The sequence below is a fragment of the Lynx rufus genome, unplaced genomic scaffold (genome assembly GCF_022079265.1).
Source record: "Lynx rufus isolate CCGP_SWC_20201006 ecotype Redwood Valley unplaced genomic scaffold, mLynRuf1.p SCAF_4, whole genome shotgun sequence".
NCBI lineage: Eukaryota > Metazoa > Chordata > Mammalia > Carnivora > Felidae > Lynx > Lynx rufus.
Window position 1 is genome coordinate 158,682,445 of NW_025814856.1, and position 20,662 is coordinate 158,703,106.

Below are 20,662 nucleotides of genomic sequence, written 5' to 3' on the forward strand. Positions count from 1 at the left end.
TGCGCCACCCAGGCGCCCCAGGAGGTCTTAAGTACTAAGTTTTTCCGTTGGAGGTTCTGAGTTGAATGAGCCAATGAAGAAGCCGATGCGTGACCTTTCCTCCGGCTTCTGTGCCATCGTGTCTGCTCTGAGTGGGAAGGCAGGCAGTACTGGGACAGAGGCTCTGGGAGCTGCTTGGTGGAGACGACGTGGAAGGCTCTGGAGGGAGCCTGCACGCAGCCCTGAGCGCGCGATCTGGGACCCTCCCCTGCGCTCTGAGCCTTCTCCTCTTTCCCAGGGCCCTTCCTCCCCCACTTGTCTTCACTTTCTCTGTGACAGCAGTTCCTTCTATTCTTTTTTCTGCAGCTTATAAAGACCTTTGAAAGCAGTCTCCCTGTCCTTCTTAAGTCTTACAAGGTAGACAGGTGCTACATAGTTTCCCTGTTTTACAGATGGGCAACGGATCCAGAGGTTGTGTGAACCCCTGGCACACGTGATCCGGTGGGTACCCTGCGTGCCGGACAGAGCAAGTATCAATAATCCTGGCTGGCCCTCCGACACTGGATGGGTGAAATACTGTCACTCTTACTCATCCTTTGAGCAATTTTATTGTTTTGTACAGAAACTTTGATTATGAGACTGGTGATAACGAATACAACGGAGAAAATGGAATGTTATCTTAAAAGTGGACTACAAACATATACGTGGGTAACTAATTTTATTTGACATCAGATTTCAATCTCATGTATTTGCATAATAACTAAAAATGACCTCTCAGGTAAGCTGTTCACAACTGCACGCTGGTTCAGCTGATCCCCCTTCTATTCTCCACTTCAAACCTGACTCTTGCTTTGTCTCAATTCCAGGAAGGAAAGGGCTGCTGCTCCCTCGCAGCAGGACGGGGATGTGTGTACATAAAACATGGCGGGGGGGGTGGTTCCTATGTCACGGTTTGTATGGCAACGTTTGGTTTGGTAAATCGTTCAGGAAAGGGTAAGAAGAGAGAAGAGGGTCTCGTTAGAAACACGGATGAATCCCAGGGCCCCGGGTGTTTAAACTGCTGAGTCAGCAACCCTGTGCATTCTCTGCCTGGTAATGGGCAGGTGTCCGCGTCTAGACTCTGACTGTGGGAAGGAAGCTCAGGCACCCTCCGTGCAGCCCCTTCCACTTTCTGGCTAAGGAGCAGGTTCAGGAACTTGGGCGAATGGCTGGACAGGGACAGGAACTCAGGCTTTCAGACCCAGATCCTCAGTACGCAGTGCTCGCTTATCCCCACGGGTTGTCAAGCTCCTTTCCTGGTCCTCTGCATAAACTTGGGGTCTGTGAACCACTGCTTTTTCAGTCTGAGTAATGTCGGAAACCATTCAGCTTGCATGCGTAGATGTCCTCTGCACGTTTTCAGGCTTGGTTGTAAATATGACAAGGGCGGTTTTCACCTGTCACTCCGCTAAAGGGTAGCATGCTCGCTGCGGAGCCGAGCTTGGGGTGACTGTGTCAGTGGGGCTTTCTGACCTCTCAGCTTCCACGCTGTGTCTCCCTTCACGTGGAGCTTACATAACTGCCTGTTTTCAAACTTAATAACTAGGTCAATGCTTCTTGATTTACTTTTAAAAGATCATAATACCAAGACAGTAATGAGGCCAGGGTGAAATGGTGTGGTTCTAACATCCCAATCTGAAAGGAATTTTTTCCTATATTATACAGAGTAATCTAGCATGAATAGATACTCAGAAGTAGCCTTTGGGGTATGGATTTAAGGACGGGCAGAAGAAGGCTTACGTGTTGAACACCAAGAACCCTCAGCAGAGAACTTTCTCAGCTTCAAAATTAAAAAAAAAATTTTCTAGGATAAATGTAATGATTAGTAACAAAACAACAGTACTGAATGTTATAGTGGAATGATCCACATTAGTTTTCCAATTGAATGTCGCAGAGCTTATTTACTTGAACAAATAATGATTTTTTCTCCCTCGCTGTAAAATTGAGATCTGCCATTTGTGTTACCTGGGTTATCTAAACATCAATATCTTGAAAACTAGTGGGCTTCCCGTGGAGAGGTTTCATTTCTGTAAACCAAGGTGAACTGTTCTTGTTGAGCGAGAAGTTGGTGGCAAATGAGGTAAGTCAGAGGCACAGCTATGGATGCCAGGTGCGGGGTTAGTTTTTGATGGCCATGGTCCAGAGGAGCGGATGGTCCGTTTCCACGGTCACGACACCAGATCCATCGTAGGTATTGGAAGTACTGACCAGTGTTCCAAAACCAAGCACGTTATTTGCTGTAAGAAAATGAGAAAAAGAAATGTTTAATGACAGCCAGCCTTTCTCCAGTGTAGAACTCTGTCAACAGTTACCAGAAAAGCAGTTAAGCATGTGCTTAAGATAGAAGCTATATATATATATATATATATATATATATATATATATATATATATATATGTGATAGAAGATATATAAAATGTGGGACAGGTGAAACATATGACGTGGGATTTTAAAACTGTAAATGTGTAGAACTTGCCATAACCACTTTTCTGGGAGTTGGTTATTGGTTGTTAACCATTCTGGGATATATGCCATTCTCTCACAAAATTTCATTAAATTTTCTAATCTTTTTTTCATTACCGATTGTAAAATCAAAACCCATTTTCTAATGTGCTACTTGCTTCCCTGCTTGGGTGTAATTATAATTTTTCTTGATGATTCAGAGTTAACATTTTACATAAGTTATTAAACTCTATAAAGATGCAGTCTTAGCGTCAAGTATGAATGATATGGGGCGGAAAGCTAATTACTCCAAAAAGGCATGGGATTTTGGTTATATTTTTCTCGTAAATTAAGAAAAGCCAAAATGAGCCAGGCCTGCTTTGTAAAATTAATAGGAACTCAAAGGTCAAAGCAGACTTCCAACGGGGTGATCCTGAGGAGGCCATAAGCCAAGCTGTAAACTGAGGCCAGGAGATGAGATAATCTCCTCTAACTACTTATCAAAGTAAAGGTTTAGGAGTTGAGTGATAGAATTTGCTTATCAGTTCCACATACACATCAATATATACCTGTATGTATATGTTCTAACAGGTTAGCTGAAGTTAATGTCTTTGCACATGGAAGAACACTTCACATCAAATGACTCTAAACTCATGACTTGTCCTATAAACATTCCATGATAATCAATATTATTTTCCTTGCTAATGTTCAAAGAGAAAAATAGAGCCCATGCTGTCAAAGACAGAAGAGGACCCTTTTCCTTTAAACAAAAGGTACCTATGAAGTTACAGTGCTTTGGGGAAATAATTATATATAATGCCCACTGCCCACAAGAGGGAGCTTGTTATCTTTCTGAGGAAATCTTGAAAAGGCAATTCAGAAACAGCATTACAGGATAATGTATAACTAGTATTACCAGTTAACACAGTTTATTTATTTAAAACTCAAATTCGTTTGCTTTTCGGAGTTGTCAATGCGTTTACTGATGCAAGTTGGAAGGTAAAACTAAGGGTACAGAGTGAACCTTGTGGGAATATCACCCTAATATATAATTCAGTAGGAGCTCTGGCCTTTTTAGTAATTGGGAATTTTGAGATGAAATTTCTACAGGACATTAATACACACATGAATTTACTAACCCAGACACAAGTGTGAGGATAGTGAGTTAGGGGAGGTGGTCGTGGGTTCAAGGCCAAGTCTGCTTGGGATCTCTTGGAGAAAGAGACCTTGGCTCTCCTGCGGGGTGGCCACGCCTGCAGGCAGGTGCACACAGGGACGTCGGGACTTCTGGCCCAGGCCCAGGGTTTCACGATTCTCTCTCGAACATTTCAAACCTTTATTCATGAAGACAACTTGGGATGCTTTCATGGGCCTGCCAGTGTAGAGTGCAAAGAAGGTGTACACGACCACCTGAATTTCATGCAGCACACTTTACTGTTTAGGAAACTGATTAGATTAAAATCCTGGTTTTCACATGGGCTCCAAGGACAAGAGCACAAGATTATTTCTCTAGCTTGACTTGCATGTAAATTCCTTTCTGATTTTCTGAAAGCAGACTATCTGATTATCAAGGCTAGATGGACACTTAGGTTATATATACATTGGTTTCCCTAAGACATTAATTCTTAATGGAGAAAGAATGAAAATCGTTTTAATTGATTACCATCATGAGGGCCCCACCCTCCTGAACTGATTCAACTCTAAACTCCTCCCAAAGATCCCACCTGCAAATACCATCACTTTGGGGGGTTATGGCTTCCACCTAGGACTTTTAGGGGAACACATCCAGTCTCTAACGGTACGGTCAATATTAATGAAAGGTTACACTGAAATATATTTGATTGTATTACAATGAAATGATAGAAAAGATGAATAAGCTGAAATACAAATCATGAATTTCAATTTACTACGTCACTACAATTATTTTGGAGTGTATTTCTTCAAGTCAAAGAATCATGCTTTTTGATCAAACCTTGAAGTCTTCCTTATGAGAAAAAAGTCCTTTTTTTTTTTTTTGAGGAAAATATTTGGAATTATGATTGAACTCCCCCTGCTTTGAATGTTTGAGGGTCAATCATGAAGTAAAATAAGAAGACTGACAGCTTCCCACAGATAGAAGAAAAGCAAATGATTTTCTTCCAGTTCCACTGAGATACTGATGCCCAGGAACAGCATAATGACCGGATGTATATACATCCTAGGAAATGATTATCACAACAAACTTTGTTAACACGTATTACGAAATATTTTCTTTGTGATGAGAACTTTTGGAATCCACCTTGACCAGCTCTATTCCATGAGGCATTGTTAACTATAGTTATGTACATTATGTGCCCAGTATCTCTGTATCTTGTAATTAGAAGTTTGTGTCTACCTTCACCCAATTCCCCCCACCCCTGTAGCCCTGGCAACAAAATATCTGAGGTTTTTTGTTAAGTTGGTATTTTTAGATTCCACATATACGTGACATCATACACTATTTGTCTTTTTCTGACTCGCGTCACTTACCGTAATATCCTAAAGGTCCATTCATGTTGCAAATGGCAGGATTTTCTCCTTTTGATGGCAGAATAATATTCCTGTGTGTGTGTGTGTGTGTGTGTGTGTGTGTGTGTGTGTGTATACACAGTATACACACACACACATGCACATACACACATACATGACTTCTTTATCCATTCATCCACTGATGGAAATAACACTTAGGTTGTTTCCATTTCTTGGCTATTGTGAATAGGACTGCTAGAGAATGTGGCATGCAGGGATCTCTTCAACATAGTGTTTTCGCTTCCTTCAGATATGTTCCCAGAAATGGAATTGCTGGATCATATGGTAGTTCTAGTTTTAATTTTTTGAGGAAACTCCACACTGTTGTCCAAAGTGGCTGCTCCAAGTTACATTCCCTCCAACAGGATACAAGCATTCTCTTCTCTCTAAAACCATGCCAGCATTTATTATTTTTTGTTTTTTTGATGATAGCCATTCTTCCATGTGAGAGGTGATAGTTTATCGTGGTTCTGATATGCACGTCTCTAATAAGGAGAGATGTTGGGCACCTTTACATATACCTTTTGGCCATTTGAATATCTTCTTTGGAAAACTGTCTCATCAGGTACTTAGGCCATTTTTGATTAGATTATTTGCTTTTTTCTTCTTTTTGGTAATGAATTGTATGAGCTATATACTTTGGAAATTAACTCCTTCTCAGATACATGGCTTGCAAATATTTTTTTCTCCTTTTCATTTTGTTGATTTTTGTTGTTGTGTGGAAGGTTTTAGTTAGATGCAGTTCCACGCGTTTATTTTTTTAATCTGTTGCTTGTGTTTTAGGTGTCATATTGAAAACATCATTGCCAGGACCTTTTGTCCAAGCAGTTTTTTCTCTAGTTTTTCTTCTAGGAGTTTCATGGCTTCAGGTTTCATGTTTAAGTCTTTATCCATTTGAGTTAATTTTTGGGAGTGGTTTATGATAGGAGTCTAGTTTCATTCTTTCATATGTGATATCCAATTTTCTCAGTCCCATTTACTGAAGAGATGGTCTTTTCTCAGTGGAGTATTCTTGGACCCTTTGTCATCTATTAGGTGATTGTATATGTGGGGATTTAATTCTGGGCTCTTGATTATGTTCCATTGGCTCATGTGTATATCTTTTATGCTGGTAGCATTGTTTTGTTCCTATAGCATTATAATATAGTTTGAAATCAAGAAGTGTGATGCCTCTGACTTTGTTCTTTTTCAGGATTACTTTGGCTATTTCAGGGTCTTACGTGGTTCCATACAAATTTTAGGACAGGGATTGCATTAAATCTATAGATGCCTTTGGATAGTATGACATTTTAAGTACATTCTTCCAATCCATGAACATGGGGTATTCTCCCATTTGTGTCTTGTTCAATTTCTTTCATTAATGTAGGTTTAGTGTAGAGATCTTTGGCGCCTTTGGTTAAATTTATTCCTAAGTATTTTATTGTTTTTGATGCTATTATATAAATGGGATCATTTCCTTGTTTTTCAGATAGCTCATTGTTAGTATACAGAAACACTATTGATTCTTTTATGTTAATTTTGTAACCTGCAGGTTTGCTGAATTTGTTGATCTAACAGTTTTTTGGTGGAGTTTTTAGGATTTTTTTTGTATAGAAAATCATATCATCTGCAAATTGACAGTTTTACTACTACTTTTCCAATTCTGATGTCTTTTATTTTGCCTAACTGCTCTGTCTAGGACTTCCAATACTGTGTTGAATAGGATTGGTTAGAGTTGGCACCCTTGTCTTCTTCCTGAGCTTAGGAAAAACTAACTTTCACCACTGAGTATGATGTTAGCTGTGGGCTTGTTATATATGGCCTTTATTATATTGAGATATGTTCTTTCCATACATTCGTTAAGAGTATTTATCATGAATGGATGCTGAATTTTGTCAAATGCTTTTTCTGCATCTACTCAGATGATTATATGATTGCTTTTCTTTCATTCTATTAATGTGATGTATCATGTTTATTGATTTGTGTATGTTGAACCATCCTTGCATCCCAGAGGTAAATCTCCCATGATTACAGTGAATAATCCTCCTAATATGCTGCTGAGTTTAATTTGCTAGTCATTTCATTGAAAATTTTTGCTTCTTGTTTTTAAATTTAATTTATTTTTGAGGAAGAGCCAGCGAGCAGCGGAGGGGCAGAAAGAGAGAGGGAAACACAGAATCTGAAGTAGGCCCCAGGCTCTGAGCTGTCAGCACAGAGCTCAATGCGGGGCTCAAACTTACAAGCCATGAGATCATGACCTGAGCTAAAGTCAGATGCTCAATGGACTGAGCCACCCAGGTGCCCCTGAAAAACTCTGCATCTGTATTAGGGGTATTAGCCTGTAGTTTTCTTGTAGTGTCCTTATCTGGCTTTGGTATCAGGGTAATACTGGCCTCACAAAAGGAATTTGGGGGTGTTTCCACCACTTTGAGTTTTTGGAAGAGTCTGAAAAGGATTGGCACTAATTCTTCTTTAAACGTTTGTCAAAATGTACCAGTGAAGCCATCTGGTCCTGGGTTTTTCTTCACAGGGAGCTTTTTTATTATCGATTCAAGCTCCTTCCTAGTAATTCATCTGTTCAGATCTTCTATTTCTTCCTGACTCAGTCTTGGTAGGTTATATGTTTCTAAGAATTTTTCATTTCTTCTCCAATCTGTGCAGTTTGTCGGTGGAATTTTCATAGTACCTTCATATGATGTTTCGTGTTTGGGTTGTCATCTTTTTCATTTATAGTTTTTACAGTTTTCCTGTTCTCCATTTCACTTCCCAATCTTTGTTTTCATTTGAATCTTGGTTTCCTTCCTGTGCAAGCTTTGAGCTTAGATCTTCTTTTTCTAGTTCCATAGGTATAAAGTTAGGCTGTTTATTTGAAATCTATTTTCTTGATGTATGCATTATAACTATGAACTCTCCTCTTAGAACTGCTTTTGTTGTATCCCGTAAGTTTTGGTATGCTGTGTTTCAAGATACTTTTTCTTTTAAAATTCTGTTTTGATCCATTGGTTGTTCAGGAGAGTGCTATTCAGTTTCCATGTATTCATGAATTTTCCAGTTTTCCTCTTGTTATTGATCTTTAGTTTCATACTGTCGTGGGCAGAGAGGACAGCTGGCATGATTTTAATTTTCTTGAATTTGCTAAGACTTGTTCTGTGGCCTAACATAGGATCCTCAAGTTCCATGTCCTGGCTGTGTTCCCCGCCAAAGTGCAACTGTATGATGGACGCCACAGTTGACTGGATTTGGTGGTCAGGCTTCCTAGACAGTCAGGACTACTACTATCCTCAGAAACAGGCATCGTTGTGAACTAGATTCCCTGCTTGGGCAGGGCGGAAGCACGGGGCCTACAGGCAACGTGGCTTGTTGTTTGGGGACCCAAATCAGGCAGGACTGTGTACCATCTCTGGCCAGGTGGGGTCACTCGCTTTGTTCTACAGACGGGGAGAGCCACTGGCTGTGTTCTCTGCTCGCGGGCCGCTTACACGCAGGGCTGTAGGACGGGCTACCTGACTTCCGTGTGCCCTGGTTAGGTTCCCTGGCTGGGTGGGCGGAAGGCTGTACTCGGCAGTGGTCAGTGCTACACATTATTTCCCTGCTCAGGTGGGGTTGCCGTAGAGGCCCCGAGGCTGGCAAGGCTCTTTTTCTGGAGACCAAACAGGCGGTGGCTTGGCTCGGCAAATGGTCAAGGCCGCTGGCTAGGCTCTTCAGTCCAGTGCTCCTGTAATTGGGATTGAAGGAGATATGTTTGGGTTTCCTGGTGAAGCTGGGCTGGAGGCTGTATTGAACAGTGAGCGGGACTATAAATGAGTTTCCCTAGTTGGTTGGGGCCATAGGTCAGACCCTAGGGCATGCAAGGCTCTTGTTTGGGGGTCCAATCGGGTGGAACTTTGCACCAAGCTCTCTGGCCAAACACGGTAACCGTTCTGGCTCTGCAGATAGGCAACACTGCTGGCCAGGTTTTCCACTTGAGTCCCACTGGGCTAAACAGCTTCCCAGGGTCTCGGGCCAGGCTTCCTGGGCTGGGAATTATACTCAGCAGTAGGTAGCCCTGTGAATTAGCCGTCCGGCCCAAGCAGTGCAAACGAACGGACTCCACGGCTGGCGTGGCTCATTGTTTGTGGTCCCAAATCAGGCAGATCTGTGCCCCACCAAGTTCCTTGGTCCGACTGGGCCACAATCTTGGCTCTGCAGGTAAGCAAATGCACTGGCTGAGATTTCTGTTTGGATGCCACTGTGAGTGGAGACTTGGTCTTCCAAGATCCAGATGTGGCTGCTATAAACCCCACTTCCCTTTTTTAATCACAATCTGATCCCCATGGTCAAGCTGCACAATCCCCCCTTGAGGTGAGCCCCGAGTCTGGGTCCCCTTCAGGTGAGCCCTGGTGTTAGGGGAGCTGGATGTCCATCTCGGGCTGTCTCTCCCGCTGGAGAAACTGGAGGCTCCGCTTGGTGCAGCGTTGTGCTGCCCGGGGTGGGGGAGGAGGGGTACGGCCAGAGTGCAGGCGCTCCTCTCGTCTTCTAGGGCAGTCTCCCTCGGTCTTTGTGTTTTAGGCTCACGCCCATGCTCTGGGGTTTTCACAATGGTGTCTCATCTGTGGATAACTGTTACTTGGTTTCTTGGGAAGGGGACTGAAGATGGGAATGACCTAGGTTGCCATCGTGATGCCATCATTCCCTCAAAAATTACTTGTTCATACCTATCCCAGAGAACTTGCCCAAAACTTTGGCTGGCTTAACGGTTAGATTCAACATTTAGACAATTTAGATGCAGTTTATTTTTCCCCCTCTTTGTTTGCAGAGAGTAAACCATGGTTCTAAGATAACCAGTCATTCTGATCAAGTCCTGCTTTAATCAGAGACCAGAATAAAAGTTACAGCTATGTATAAAATTATAGGCAACCATATCATATGTGATAAACATAAGCTAAAGTTGCTTGCTCTGTCTAAATGTGAAAGTTGAGTCTCGTCTGTTTGCTTCAAAGCCACTGTCATCCATTGTTTTAAGGGCAGTTGGGGTCTAATGACAACAATGTAGTTCCTGTTCCAATGAAATTCAATACCGGATATATTAGGGACCACAGAGGCACAGCCTAACTTTTGGGTTTTCATATGCTAGAGACACAGAAGTACTTAAAAATAAGAGAAACATTAACGTTGATTTTACAGTTTTCATCCATGACCTCAAACGGTTTTCCTTCCCAAAGGTAAGGATGGAAGTGAGGCACTTAGTATTCTGTTTCCTTTCAGTGACATCCCACCAGCTTTCCTCTAAAGCTGCAAAGACTAAAGATTATAAAGCAGAAAGCTGGCACATTGGTAGAATTCAAAGTATTCAATCCTTTTGGTGTCACATGAAGGTAAGAAGGGCCATCCGTCCTGGATTCCTGCCTGCCTTACCTCTGTAAGCTGATGCACGGGGTTGTGGCTCTTTTCAGCGGGCTGACAGTGTGGAGGAGCACTGTGGGAGGACTCTGAGGCGTTAAGGCTTTGCAGAGCAAGATGGGGAAGCATTTGCTCCCTCTGCACCTGGGTCATAGGTCTGTTCTGATACTTTCACAGAGGAGGCATCTCTCTGTCAAAAATAGTATAGCCCTCATCATGTGAGGTTAAGTCAGACGCGGGTTCAAACCCTGGCTCTATCTATGAACTCAGTTTTCTCATATAAGTGTTAAAGAAACCTTAAACGTCTTTACTTTCTTCTGTCAGTGAAGTAGGTCAAGGTTTTCTTTCCCCACCTTAGTAGTCTTTTTAAAAGAGAGAGAGAGAGAGAGCCTGCCATGATTTGAACTATTAGCAAATGCCTTGATTCAAGTGATTAGTTTATAGTCAGCGGAGAGGTACAATGAGATAAGCTTGGCCAGACTAGTAAGTCATTTGTTTTATAGGTATTTACTAAGGCTATGTATACTCTTTGCTGGACACTAGAGATAGAAAGATGTATATACAACGAAGCCCAGCAGACTGGACAGAAGCATGGGGCAGGCGCTGATGAGTTGGCCAGGATGGGTTGTATATTCGAGTAGGAAGTGAATCCTTGGGTGAGGAGGGTGCCACATACATTCTCCCCAGAGGCCTGACCTCTGTCCTGGCTTCCTAGGAATCTGTGTGTTGACACTGGTTATTTTGTAAAAATACATCAGTAAAATTCTAAAAAGGCAATGCAAACATTTCTCAAATTGATGAAACTGAGGGAGTAAAGAGAGGGGAGTGAATGAGCTTTGCCCAGGAGATGCTATGCAAAGAGGTGGTATTTGAGATGGAGTAATTCTCATTCATTCCACACACTGCCTGGGCACTTACAGCACAGCACGTGCTCGAGGTACAGCAGGTTTTTATCTGCAATTTACACATGAGGAAAATGAAGTTCAGGGAGGTTAAATCTACAGGCTATGACGATAATAAAAGTTGTTAGACACATGTTACCAAGGGAGGGTAAGGCAACGCTTTGAAGAGCTTTACAACAAGAATCGAGGCTGGTCTGTTTTCCCTAAAGTATGGAACTGGCAGCAGCCTGATGGACAGTCAGTGGGCGATGCCGCGGAAATGCAGAAACCGTCCAAAGCCTTAAATGAATACCTTCTATGCCACACAGACAAATGCTTAATGAAGCCATTATGATGGATCTCAAGACTCCCCACCATCCCGGAACATTAGGTTAAACTCGAGGAGTGAAGTTAGACGCACTGGACATATCACTATTTCAGACATAATGGAACTACCGTATGCTCTACATTCATCATTTACTCTCTGAAGATGCTTGGGCTATTTGGGGAAACACTGTATATTAAGAAAACATGACAGATTTCATTAGCAGGAAAAAGCCAACTCTACTGCCTCTGAAATCCTTTCACTACGATTGGTCTTTACCATTGTAATTATTTGAACTATAGATTTAAAAAAGGTTTTTACAGATATATATGATAGTCAAACTTTGTTTTAAACACTACTAACTTACTCTTTCATAATAATAATCCTTCCCAGGGGCGCCTGGGTGGCGTGGTTGGTCAAGTGTCCGACTTCGGCTCAGGTCACAATTTCACGGTTCATGGGTTCGAGCCCTGCGACGGGCTCTGTGCCGACAGCTCAGAGCCTGGAGCCTGCTTCAGATTGTGTCTCCCTCTCGCTCTGCCCCTCCCCTGCTCGCGTGCTGTTTCCCTCTCTCTTAAAAATAAACATTTAAAAATCCTTCCCAGAGTTGCTGTTTTAAAGTGGTTTCCTATCAACTAGGCTTTATACTTATGGTCGTTCTTAAAAATTGTCAAAAATTAAGTATCAGTATAGTCTTTTCACTTTCTTGAAGGTAGAATCTCAAACTAGTCCTAGTGTAGAGCTGTAGAATACATGCCTTTCATGTATATTTATTGGAATCTTAAAAAAACAACAAGTTTGAGACCATCTGTCACAGAAATAGATCCAATTATCTTTCTCACACTGTTGAATGGAAATATGTGATCCACACATCTTTTTAAGGAGTAAAAATGGGTAAAATGTTTATACACACACATACACTTTATTTTTGTTGAGATGTAATTGACATATTGAATCATTATGTAGTATGAAACTAATATGGTATATATGTATATTTTGAGAAATGATCACCACGATATGTCAATATGCTATCCGTCACCACAGTTACAAATATTTGTTTATGTGATGAGAACTTTTAAGATATATTCTCTTAGCAACTTCCAAACAATACAGTATTAACTATACTTACTATGCTGTATATTACATCCTGATGACTTATTTTATAACTGTGGAAGATTGTACCTTTTGATTACCTTCACCCATTTCTTCCACTCCTAACCTCTAGCCTCTGTCAACCATGAATCTGTTTTCTGTATTGAGGAGTTGGTTTTGTTTTGAAGATTCCACATATAAAGAATATTATATTTGTCTTTCTCTGTTTGACTTATTTTCACTTAGCATAATGGCCTCAAGATCCATCCATGTTGTTGCAAATGGCAGGATTTCTTTATTTTTTGTGGCTGAATAATATTCCATTTTGTGTGTGTGTGTGTGTGTGTGTACCCCCCCTGCCCCCCCGCTTTTCTTTATGCATTCATCCATTGATGGACACTTTTCAACTCAGTGTTTTTGTTTCCTTTGGATAAAACCCAGAAGTAGCATTGCTGCATCATATGGTAGTTCTATCTTTAACTTTTGTAGAACCTCTATAGTGTTTTCCATAGTGGCTGCACCAATTTACATTCCCACCAACAGTGTAGAAGGGTTCCCTTTTCTCCACATCCTTGCCAACACTTGTTATTTCTTGTCTTTTTGATAATAGACATTCTAACAGGTGAGGGGAGATATCTCACTGTGGTTTTGATTTGCATTTTCCTAACTATTAGTGAGGTTGGACACCTTCTAATGTACCTGCTGACCACTTGACTATCTTCTTTGAAAATATTTAATCTATTTTTTTTTTGCTATTCAACTTTATATATTTTGGATATACCTTATCCAGTATAGGATTTTCTCCTGCAATATAGGCTGCCTTTTTATTTTGTTGATGGTTTACTTTGCAGAAGAATTTTAATTTGATGTCCCACTTGCTTATTTTTGTTTTAGTGCCTACCTTTGCTTTTGGTGTCAAATCAAAAAGAATCATTGCCAAGACTGATGGCAAGTTACTTACCATCTGTTTTCTTCTACTAATTTTATGGTTACAGGTCTTATGTATAAGTCTTTAATCCAGTTTGAGTTTTTTGGTGAATGATGCATGATAGAGGTCCAGTTTCTTTCTTTTGCATGTAGCTGTCCACTTTTCCCATCATCATTTGTTGAAGAGAATGTCCTTTTCCCATTGTATATTCTTGGCTCCTCTGTTGTAATTTCATTGACTATATATGCATAAGTTCCTTTCTGGGCTCTCTAAATGGTTCCACTGACCTGTGTCGGTTTTTATGCCAGTAACATACTGTTTGATTACTGTGGCTCTGTAATATGCCTCCAGGTGTGTTCTTTCTCAAGACCGCTTTGGCTCTTCAAAATCTGCTGCAGTTTCAAGTTTTAGGATTGTTCTTTTGTGAAAAATGTCATTGGAATTTTGACAGATTGCACTGACCTGTAATATAGACATTTTAACACCATTCTTCCAGTCCATGAGCATGGTATATTTTTCCATTGGTGTAATTTTTACTTTCTTTCATCAAAGTATTAGAGTTTTCAGTGTACAGGTCTTTTACCTTCTTGGTTAAGTTTATCACTAGGTATACTTTCTGATGTAATTGTAAATGGGATTATTTTCTTAATTTCTCTTTCTGATAGTTCTCTATTAGTGTATAGAAATCCAACATTTTTGTATATTCACTTTGTATCCTGCCACTTTACTAAATTCCTTTATTAGCTGTAACAGTTTTTTTGAAATAGTCTTTAGGGTTTTCTCTGTATCATCTGTCGGGTCATGTCACCTGCAAATAGTGATGGCTTTCCTTCTTAGCAATTAAAAACACTTTTTTTAACATCTATTCATTTTTGAGAGAGAAAATGCATGAGCATGGGAGGGGCAGAGAGAGAGGGAGACACAGAATCCAATGCAGGCTCTGGGCTCTGAGCTGCCAGCACAGAGCCCGACGCGGGGCTCGAACCCACAAACTGTGAGATCATGACCTGAGCCAAAGCTGGACGCTTACCCGACTGAGCCACCCAGGCACCACTTTAATGTTTATTTTTATTTTTGACAGAGAGAGAGAGAGACAGAGCATGAGCAGGGAAGGGGCAGAGAGAGAGGGAGACACAGAATCCAATGCAGGCTCCGGGCTCTGAGCTGCCAGCACAGAGCCCGACGAGGGGCTCGAACACACAAATTGTGAGATCATGACCTGAGCCAAAGCTGGACGCTTAACTGACTGGGCCACCCAGGCGCCCCTCTTCCTTACCAATTTAGATGCTTTTAATTTCTTGTTCCAGCCTAATTGCCCTGGTTAAGATTTCTAAAGCTATGTTGAATAAAAGTGGTGAGAGTGGCCCACTTTCTGTACATGTAATATATCTAAAATGTCTATTGACCTAAGTCTTTGAAATCCAGTGTGTATTTATAGCATATCCCAGTCTGCACAAATCCAGTTTTAAGTGTTTAACAGCCACATGTGGCTAGTGACTACCATACTGTTTGAACAGCAGAGATCAAGGTTCTTGAAGGAGAAACCATACTAATCAGTCATCTGTTTCTCCAGGGAACTTTACCTTTGGACTGATTCATTTGCAGATATGTATTCAGACAGTCTCATGTTATAAAGGGACTATTAAATTCAAATGAGCAGATCAAGTCGTTTCAAATTATTTCAGCTACAGCAGGAATAGATCAACAAGGACCTGGTCATTTGCCATATGCTCAGCAATAAGAAAAGGACGGAGTCCTCTGCCATCCAAATTGAGGGCTGAGAAAGATTTAGCAAAACTAGACAAGAAAACCAAAAGCGCAAAACCTAAACAAACCTACGTTAAAATTACCGATAGAATTCGTCCTGGGTTTTGGAAGGAACTCAGTGAGCAGACTCCTGTCAGAACACACAGCAGGTGGTCTGCTAACGATGCTCCTTCCTCCCAGTCATCACCCCTCCCCCCACCCAACCCTGCCATTCCCATCTGAAAGAAAACTGAGGGAACCTAGTCGCCCACAACCTCACTGCCCCCACCCCAGACACCTTGGCCTGGCATTTAAGGCCTTTCCTCAAATGGCTACTTTCTCCCACAGAACCTCCTTGCTGTTCCCTTAATAGATGAGGAACTTCCTACTCCTGTGAGAAATTCCGATGTTTCCCCTCCTTCTGGAACATATCCCATATCCTTCCAGTCTCAGGTCAAATGTCAGCTTCTAGCCTGTACAAGCTCTGATTCTCTACCCACTACAGCCCAAATTAATAATAAACACATACAAAGAAAGAAAAGCAAATGTTAAAGAAGAATGTTAGCAGTTATAAATCTGGATGGAAGGTATAAAGATTTTGCTGTACTATTCAATTTTTCTGTAGGTTTGAGGTTTTTTACTGTTTTTTTTTAATTTTTTTTTCAACGTTTATTTATTTGTGGGACAGAGAGAGACAGAGCATGAACGGGGGAGGGGCAGAGAGAGAGGGAGACACAGAATCGGAAACAGGCTCCAGGCTCTGAGCCATCAGCCCAGAGCCTGATGCGGGGCTCGAACTCACGGACCGCGAGATCGTGACCTGGCTGAAGTCGGACGCTCAACCGACTGCGCCACCCAGGCGCCCCGGTTTGAGGTTTTTTAATATTAAAATTCAGTAATAACATTTGGGAGGAAAGTTAGGAAAAAAGACTAAGAACTCGTGAAGGAAAGTGCCTTCTCCTTGTTCACCTTTACTTCCTCAAAAGCTGAAGTAATGCTGTTAGGAGAATCAAATCAGTAAATGCTCGCTGATTTGAAATGTGTTAAAATAAATCTGAAGTGAAGAAAACGCGTGCTGAATTTAGGAAGCAGGCGTCTGGCCTGTGGTCTGTGCGTTAATGGCAGCACAGAAGGGCCCGTACAGGGGACGCTGGGCATGGTGTGGAATATGGGAAGGGGTCCGTCCTTTGTCAGCCTGCTGAAGTTCACCAAGGACAGCCTTTACCTACACTCACTGATGCAGGAGGACGGAAAATTAACCCAGATTATGCCTCGTGTGCCTGGAAAAATGATAAGAGCAGACGTCTTCCTTGTTACCCGGGCCTCTGATAACAAGCCCTCCTCTGTGCTTTCTTTTGGGAAGTTATCTCTGAAGCCCTCACGGGCTGAGGCCTCCTCCCAAGGTGAGCGCTGTCCCCTCTCTATCCTGCCGGCTGCTCCCCGAGTGAACTCCCGTGTCTGAGGAAGGGCTATTCTAATTCCACTCGAAAGTGGCTGCATTCGTCTTCATCTCTCGGAAGTCACGTTTCCCTTGCCCTTGGGTTGAAGGCTTCTGATGTTCAATTACTCTTCCATCTCCACACTGCCTGTGTCTCCACTCAGCCTGCTGTCCCAAAAACAATTAGACCGAGAAAATGCTGCAGCTTGGAGGAACCAAGGCTAATGAGGCCAGTGAGAAAAGGTTTCCAAGCACTTTCAAACGTTGAGGCTTTTCTAAAATATGTTGTTTTTTTTTCTTTGTTAAAAAGAATTCTCTAATGTGTTAGATCACCAGCATGTTCTACTCACAGGGTCAGTGCTGCAGTTAAAGAGCCAATCAGACAGAACTGCTTTATGACAAAAAAAGGACAGTCCAAACCCACAAAATGTGGCCTATTTAAAAATGAATGGTCTGTGTAGAAATGGCCCAAGATTTTCAGTGTGGAAAGTCCAGATCAGGTGTTTTACTTAAAAAAAATTTTTTTGTTTATTTATTTTGAGAGAGAGAGAGACAGAGAGAGAATCCCAAGCAGAGCCCGCTGTGTGCTTCGAACTCATGAACCGTGAGACCATGCATGACCTGAGCCAAAATCAAGAGTTGGACACTTAACCGACTGAGCCGACCAGGAGCCCCAGCCAGTGTGTATCAGATTTAAAGGTGAGGGCAAAGAAGGGAATGTGAGTCTGTCCAAGGGCTGCTCTGAGCTGCTTTACTTTGCTCTACTTCCTTCCACTCCTGGGGCCCTGCCTGGCCTCCTGTGGACACTGGCCCGTCTCCCAAACATGCCCACAGGCGTGACAGCGCTGCACGTGGCAAAGCTGACAATCCCAAAGATTCCCATCCCAATCTGTGGCTGACTGGTGGGAGGACATTTGGCAAGTTCTTTTGTTCTTCCTGCCTCACTGCCCTCCCTGCAAAAGAGGCGAGCTTCCCACTGCAGTATTCCCCCGGCTTTGGCTGACAGTTCTTCTGGTGACCTCAGCATGCAACAATACCTGTCTTCTGTCATCTCTGATACAGCTGTCGTGAACATGAATGAGTTAATGTCTGTGCCGGTCTTTGACTTCTGCATGAAAGCACTGAAAATTTGTTGTATTATTGTCATCATTTCACCTGCACTGAGGAAGCTCTAAAGTGGCATTTGCTTCTACCCTTCAAATACCAACAGAGATTCCATTTCAAACAAATGGAAATGGCATAGAAGAGGGAAGAAAAGAAGATGGGAGGTAGCAGGGTATAATTACTTAATATCAGTCTCAGACCTGCAGGTGGCATCTACTCAGAATAAGCTAAGGAGACATAACCTGTGCTCTTTGAGATTTTACCAAGTCACATCAGATAACCCCAGACAGACAGATCAAAAAAACAAAAGAAAACAAAAAATCCATAAACATTATGCTCAAGAAAAGGCACAGATCTACTGGGAGGAATAAGGGGTCATGAAGGACTATTACTAAACATCTCACTTCTTCCTTATCCCTGGAGGAAGAGACTCAAAGAGTGGCATGTGTGGGGTTGGAAAAAAATTGGTGACACCCCTCCCCCCTAAAAAAACCCCAGAAACTGCTTTGAAGGACATTACTCATTTAATTAAGATTAAGCTAGTCTATAAACCAAGCGTATTCATATTTAAGGCAGAAGATAACCTGTTGTAACAGGATATATGTTCAACTGGTGAAGGTGCCTATTAACCTCATCTTTAACCAGATAGGTTTCAACCCACTACAGTGTGTGACAGATGGGTAGGGTCAGGATTACAGCTGTCACCTTGAGTGTGGACAGAAGTGGTGGAAAGCATGGAAATGGTGAAGGGCAAGGACATCAGAGAGTCCAAACCCCAGGGTGGCTGTGGAAATAAAGCTCTGGAAGGGGATGGAGGCCTGGCAAGTCTGCTCTACAGCTGACTAGTGCCACTCTTGGATGCCATGTCAGACACACGCTTTCTGACTTCATTAAAAATAAATTTCTAATATAAACTTTGGTGAACACGATGTAGTCATTAAAGATGACTGTGCATTCCAGAAAAATTGCTGAAACAAGTAAAAGAAAAATCAACATTTCACACGAGATACACTGATCACAACTGGAAAAATGTTTACGCATGTATATTTAAAAAATGAAAGAATGACATGCATTTTCATATAAACTAGAAGGAGGATCCACATAAACCATATAGGAAAGACCACCTCCTTAGATCAAAGAGCAGAACCACTTTGAAGAAGTATTTCCAAACTCTGAACATAAGGTATATCAAACAGGTGATATATGAGGGGATACATATATTAGGTAATATGGGGCTAAAAAAAATTGTATGTTTACACATACCGCCACACAAAAACACGCCCATATATGAATAAAAAAAAAATCTATTTCCACCCCCTAGGCAGAATTATTGATACGTTTTAGGAGTGAAGTTTACGATTAGAAGTTGATTCTCCATCTATTTAGAGCTGGGAAGGTCTAGTCAGATGCATCAGAGGACTCTGAGTCCTTGACTTTATAGAAGTTCTGGAAGATGGGCCACGTAAACCCCTCTGAGATTCTGGCTCTACCTTGGTAAATACACCCAGACCACTGTTCCTCTGAGGAGATGCTGTGAAATGTCCACTTCTCTCAAGATGGCATCCTCCCTGCTGCCCGGGTCCCTGAACTGCCTCCTGACTTCCTCCACTCTAGGTCCTTGTCCACTCTGTCCCTCAGGAGCTCTGCCCCCCCTCCTCACGTCCTCCATGCTTTAGCCCGCCAGGGCTGTCAGTACACCTGGGTCGCAGCTCCTTAAATGATGGCTGATCTTTCTGCCATCCCTCAGCCTGAAACTGTGAGGCTCCCGAAAATGGAATCCCAGTGGTCACAGTGGCTTTTCCCTGCCTTGTTGAAAAATATTTATAGGACAGGAATAGTAGATGGATGTTTACTATCAAGCAGAGTTCAGTAAATTATGTGGCTGTTTTTGAAATAGAATTTCATTTAATGAGAGTCTGACCACTGTCTTTTAGGAAAAAACAGCATTTGATTTAAGTCAAATGTTTTAGGATTAACAGATATGATTTGTTTTATCAATAGTAATAAAACAGTGTCTTAGACTTTGTCCATAAACCTATAAATATATATGCTTGTTCCTACTATATTTCATCATGACCTATTTTCATTTTTAATTTCCCCTTACTGATATACAATGATAATATTTCACATTAGGAATAGCTGGCATCTTACTATATGAATATTCTAATGAGCCTGAAAATATTAGCCATCTTTAAAACCAAGCTACTTTATTTCATAATTAATATATTTTCCCCTGCTTTAGTTACAATAATCAATCCATTTTTCAATATTCATACCATGGATCCCTTCCTGATGACAACCTTTTATGGCTGAAATTTCTTTGCATTAACTATTTGCATGCAAAGTTACATATTATCTAGGCCTCAGATATATAACTTTCTATTTAAAATGCTCAATATCACTTTGGTGTAGAGGCATGCACATTCTGTCATACACATTAAGTGATGTCTTTTTCTCCCAATAAGGTACATGACTTGATCTAACTTCTTTTATCACAGAATTTCTAATCCGAAAGAGACCTTTATCTATCTCGTTCAGCGGTTTGATGTAGATAATAGTGAAGCTGCTTCTACTTTAACCAGTTAAGGTACCAACTTCAGAGTTCTGTCCACTAAACTGAGGTGACCTTAGGGAACTGGTGAGGGGCTGTACAGCTTCAGAGAATGTAGACCAAGAACCACTGGTCTGATATCCAGCCCCTTTATTTCAAGGCTGGAAAACCAAATTAAGATATTTTATCGATCTGAAGACGCACAGCACCAGGACCCAGGTCTCCTGATGCC

The 20,662-nt window shown here is 41.7% G+C and overlaps 1 protein-coding gene across 5 annotated transcripts in view; it reads right to left on the minus strand.

Annotated features, from left to right (window-relative positions):
• Nucleotides 1-568: 568 nt before the first annotated feature.
• TPK1 (thiamin pyrophosphokinase 1) overlaps nt 569-20,662 on the minus strand; it is a 352,335-nt gene continuing 332,241 nt past the window's right edge. For all 5 annotated transcript variants that reach the window (XM_047095885.1, XM_047095882.1, XM_047095886.1 and 2 more), the window contains one exon: nt 569-2,255. In XM_047095885.1, coding sequence (XP_046951841.1) covers nt 2,137-2,255 — 119 coding nt within the window. In that variant the 3' untranslated portion in view covers nt 569-2,136. The remainder of the gene's footprint in view (nt 2,256-20,662) is intronic.